This window comes from Nuphar pumila, chromosome 2 (genome assembly GCF_984573655.1).
Source record: "Nuphar pumila chromosome 2, dmNupPumi1.hap1.1, whole genome shotgun sequence".
NCBI classification, from domain to species: Eukaryota; Viridiplantae; Streptophyta; class Magnoliopsida; order Nymphaeales; family Nymphaeaceae; genus Nuphar; species Nuphar pumila.
Window position 1 is genome coordinate 66,899,926 of NC_143250.1, and position 3,149 is coordinate 66,903,074.

Genomic DNA, 3,149 nt, shown 5'->3' on the forward strand with positions numbered 1-3,149 from the left:
GGACATAATATGCGCACAGTACAATGTATGAGGTTCTTGTTTGCTACCCACATCGATAAGGAACTCCTTTAGTAAAAAAACTATAATATTTTTAATTTTTTAATGTTGTTTACACATCTGACCCTTCATATGTGATGGGTGAGTAGGAATCGGTTGGGTCATGCTATTTAATGTGTACTTAAATAATCAACTTGTAATCTACTAAACTTTCAAACATCATACAATCGTATCTTTGCGTTGAAAAACATGATCCAAGAGTTGATCCATACTATTTTGACTATGCTGAACACATCTTGAAGTTTAGATTTGATCAAAAGAGCCTCCCAGTATGAGTTCTAATTAAGGAGTCCCTTGCCACAAGGGTACCAAATACTTGTCCACATAAATATATAAATATTTAAGGGACTCCTATATTTTCACGACCTAAATACTTGCTCTATATTGAATTTTTCCAACGACCTCAACATTTTCTCGAGATTCTCCTAAGATTTTTTTTAATCATCGAGAGATTTTCCCCTTGAGAAAGATAAAAGGGAGTGATAGTAGTTAATTAGTACCCAATGTGATGATATCAATGAAATTTTTACATTGGGACTTGTTGACTGTTTACTAAAATACACTAACCAAATATGCTTAAGGGCCCTCCGTAGCTTTAATTGGCATGCCTCTTGTAAGAACAAAGTGGGTCTACCCAACCAACTCAAGATGGATTTTGAGCTTGGCAGATTGGTCCACAGGCAAGTTTGGTCATACATTGCTGTGGATTTTGACATACAAGCCACGATTAGAGATAGGCAAGGCTGAATTGGTCTGACTTTGACTGGTCCTGTTTGTATTTCGGCTCTACCAACTAAAACCGAAATTTAGGTCCAATTAATTGGCTTGGTTTGGCCCAGTGTTTCTGGTGCTCGATTAGGCTTTAGGTGAAAATGGTAAAAGATGGGTACGAAAAACATGGCATGAATGAAAAGGGGATGATGACCCCCTTCAAGTTATCTCCATATAAACGCGTGACAATATGTCATGCATCAAGGTATCAAGAATTGTTAGGTTTTGTCCCTATCCTACATGAGAGAGAGAGAGAGTACAATCTATTAATTGAGAGTACCACCCCACTCAAGTTCCTTATCTCTAGACCCCAACAAGAGAAAGTATTCAATCACTAGGCAGTAGATCACCTTTCTCTCTCCCCCCCCCTCCCCCCGCCCTCAAAGAAAAAAGATACAGTTGTAGCAGAACTGCTTGTTTTATATCTTTCATTCTTCTAGATGGCACTGCCTCTTGCTTTCCTTCTAGTGACTATACTGCAGATATTAAGCAGCAGCAGTGGACAGAGACCACCATCTCCTGGCTACTACCCAACCTCCATCTACCCTTCCTCCTCCTTCTATCAATCTTTTGCAAACCTCTGGGGTCCTCAACACCAATATGTTTCTCCAGACCAATCTTCCGTCACTATTTGGCTTGACAGATACTCAGGTTCTCATCTCTCTAGTCAATATCTTTGTGTATGTGCACGCGCGTGTGTATGCCCATGTGTGCATTTCTCATAAAACTGCTCACGCTATATTTCTTGTCAAAACCAGGAAGTGGGTTTAAGTCTACAAGGGCTTACCGATCGGGTTACTTTGGAGCAGCTATCAAACTCCAATCTGGCTATACAGCAGGCGTCATAGCCTCATTCTATGTGAGCTATCTAAGTACATGTGCTTTACATATATATATATATAGAGTAGAGCATAGGTGTAAGCACGTATCTCTAGCACCTACTTAAGCTCTCTCTCTCTCTCTCTATATATATATATATATATATATATATATATATATATATATATATATATACGTGTGTATGAAATTTTGAATTATCGGTTGAAAATTTGCAGCTTTCTAACGGGGATGAATATCCTGGGCATCATGATGAAGTGGACATTGAGTTCTTAGGAACCACGCCAGGAAAACCCTACACACTGCAGACCAATGTTTACATCAATGGAACTGGTGATGGGAGTAATAGAATAGGGAGAGAGGTGCAGTTTCATCTGTGGTTTGATCCCACTGCTGATTTTCACAACTACGCCATACTTTGGAATCCAAGGGAGATAACGTGAGTATCAATTTGTTCAGTTATTATTGCTATCGCTCTTACTACAGCTTTGCCAACGCTACTTTCCTGGCGTCCTCTGTGTGGGTGAAGCTTTTCTCAAATGATAATAAAATTGCCAAAATCTGTTATTTAGCACTACAACAAATTGGCTAGATTTTTTATATCTATATATAACTTTTTGACCAATACTTTTATCATCATACCAATATTAAATACGTTAAAAGGAGGTTGGGAGTTTTTTTCCTACCCTAAAAAATAAAATCAAGTGTAATGGGAACATCATCAAAGACACCCAAGTGCCTATACCTCTATTTTGTTTAAGTTGGTTTTGATTAGATAACAAGAACTTGCGGTCATGTCATGTGGGGTTTGTAGCTTTTTTTAATTTTTGTAACTTTGTCTGTTATGTGCAGATTCTTCGTGGATGATGTCCCCATTAGGATATATGCAAACAGGAGCCCATCCACCTTCCCTCAAAGACCAATGTGGGTATATGCTTCAATATGGGATGCATCTTCTTGGGCTACTGAACATGGAAGGTACAAGGCTGATTATAGCTACCAACCCTTTGTGGCAAAGTACACTAGGTTCATAGTCACAGGCTGCCCGGTTTATTCGACTCAGTACTGCCAGCAAGTATCAGGCTCTCCTGGTGGCACCTATGGTTTGACCCTCATGCAGAGGTCGGCCTTGCAATGGGCTCAGAGGTACTACATGGCTTATGACTACTGCAAGGATTCATCTAAGGATCATTCCCTACTCCCAGAGTGTTGGGCCTCTTCTAGCACCTCAATTAAGACTTGAAGAAAAAGTTTCAGGAACAAAACATGCATGCTCTCCTCTTGTTGTCAATGGAAGTTTTGTGGGCCCCGTTTTGAGGGCAAAAAATGAAAAGGACATAAAGACTGTGTATACATGTATTGGGTCGCTCGGATATAACACTTTTTACATATTGTGTGGCTATGAATAAAATAGAGAAATCATGAAGGAATGTAAGAGATGATGTGGGTCTCTCAAAAGAGTAGTTGTTTTTCTTAATTGTCAT

The 3,149-nt window shown here is 39.3% G+C and overlaps 1 protein-coding gene across 1 annotated transcript; it reads left to right on the forward strand.

Moving 5' to 3' along the window:
- Positions 1-1,268: 1,268 nt before the first annotated feature.
- LOC149845652 (putative xyloglucan endotransglucosylase/hydrolase protein 32) lies at positions 1,269-2,908 on the forward strand. The gene is made up of 4 exons (XM_089988849.1): positions 1,269-1,479; positions 1,587-1,687; positions 1,884-2,104; positions 2,518-2,908. Exons 1-4 carry the CDS (start codon positions 1,269-1,271, stop codon positions 2,906-2,908), a joined length of 924 nt encoding a protein of 307 aa, XP_089844975.1.
- The last annotated feature ends 241 nt before the right edge of the window (positions 2,909-3,149 follow it).

Excerpts from the sequence above, each read along its gene's own strand:
- LOC149845652 (XM_089988849.1), top strand. The coding sequence starts at position 1,269 with ATGGCACTGCCTCTTGCTTTCCTTCTAGTGACTATACTGCAGATATTA. Across the intron at positions 1,688-1,883 it reads GCGTCATAGCCTCATTCTAT|CTTTCTAACGGGGATGAATA; the intron begins GTGAGCTATCTA and ends GAAAATTTGCAG. Across the intron at positions 2,105-2,517 it reads TGGAATCCAAGGGAGATAAC|ATTCTTCGTGGATGATGTCC; the intron begins GTGAGTATCAAT and ends TGTTATGTGCAG.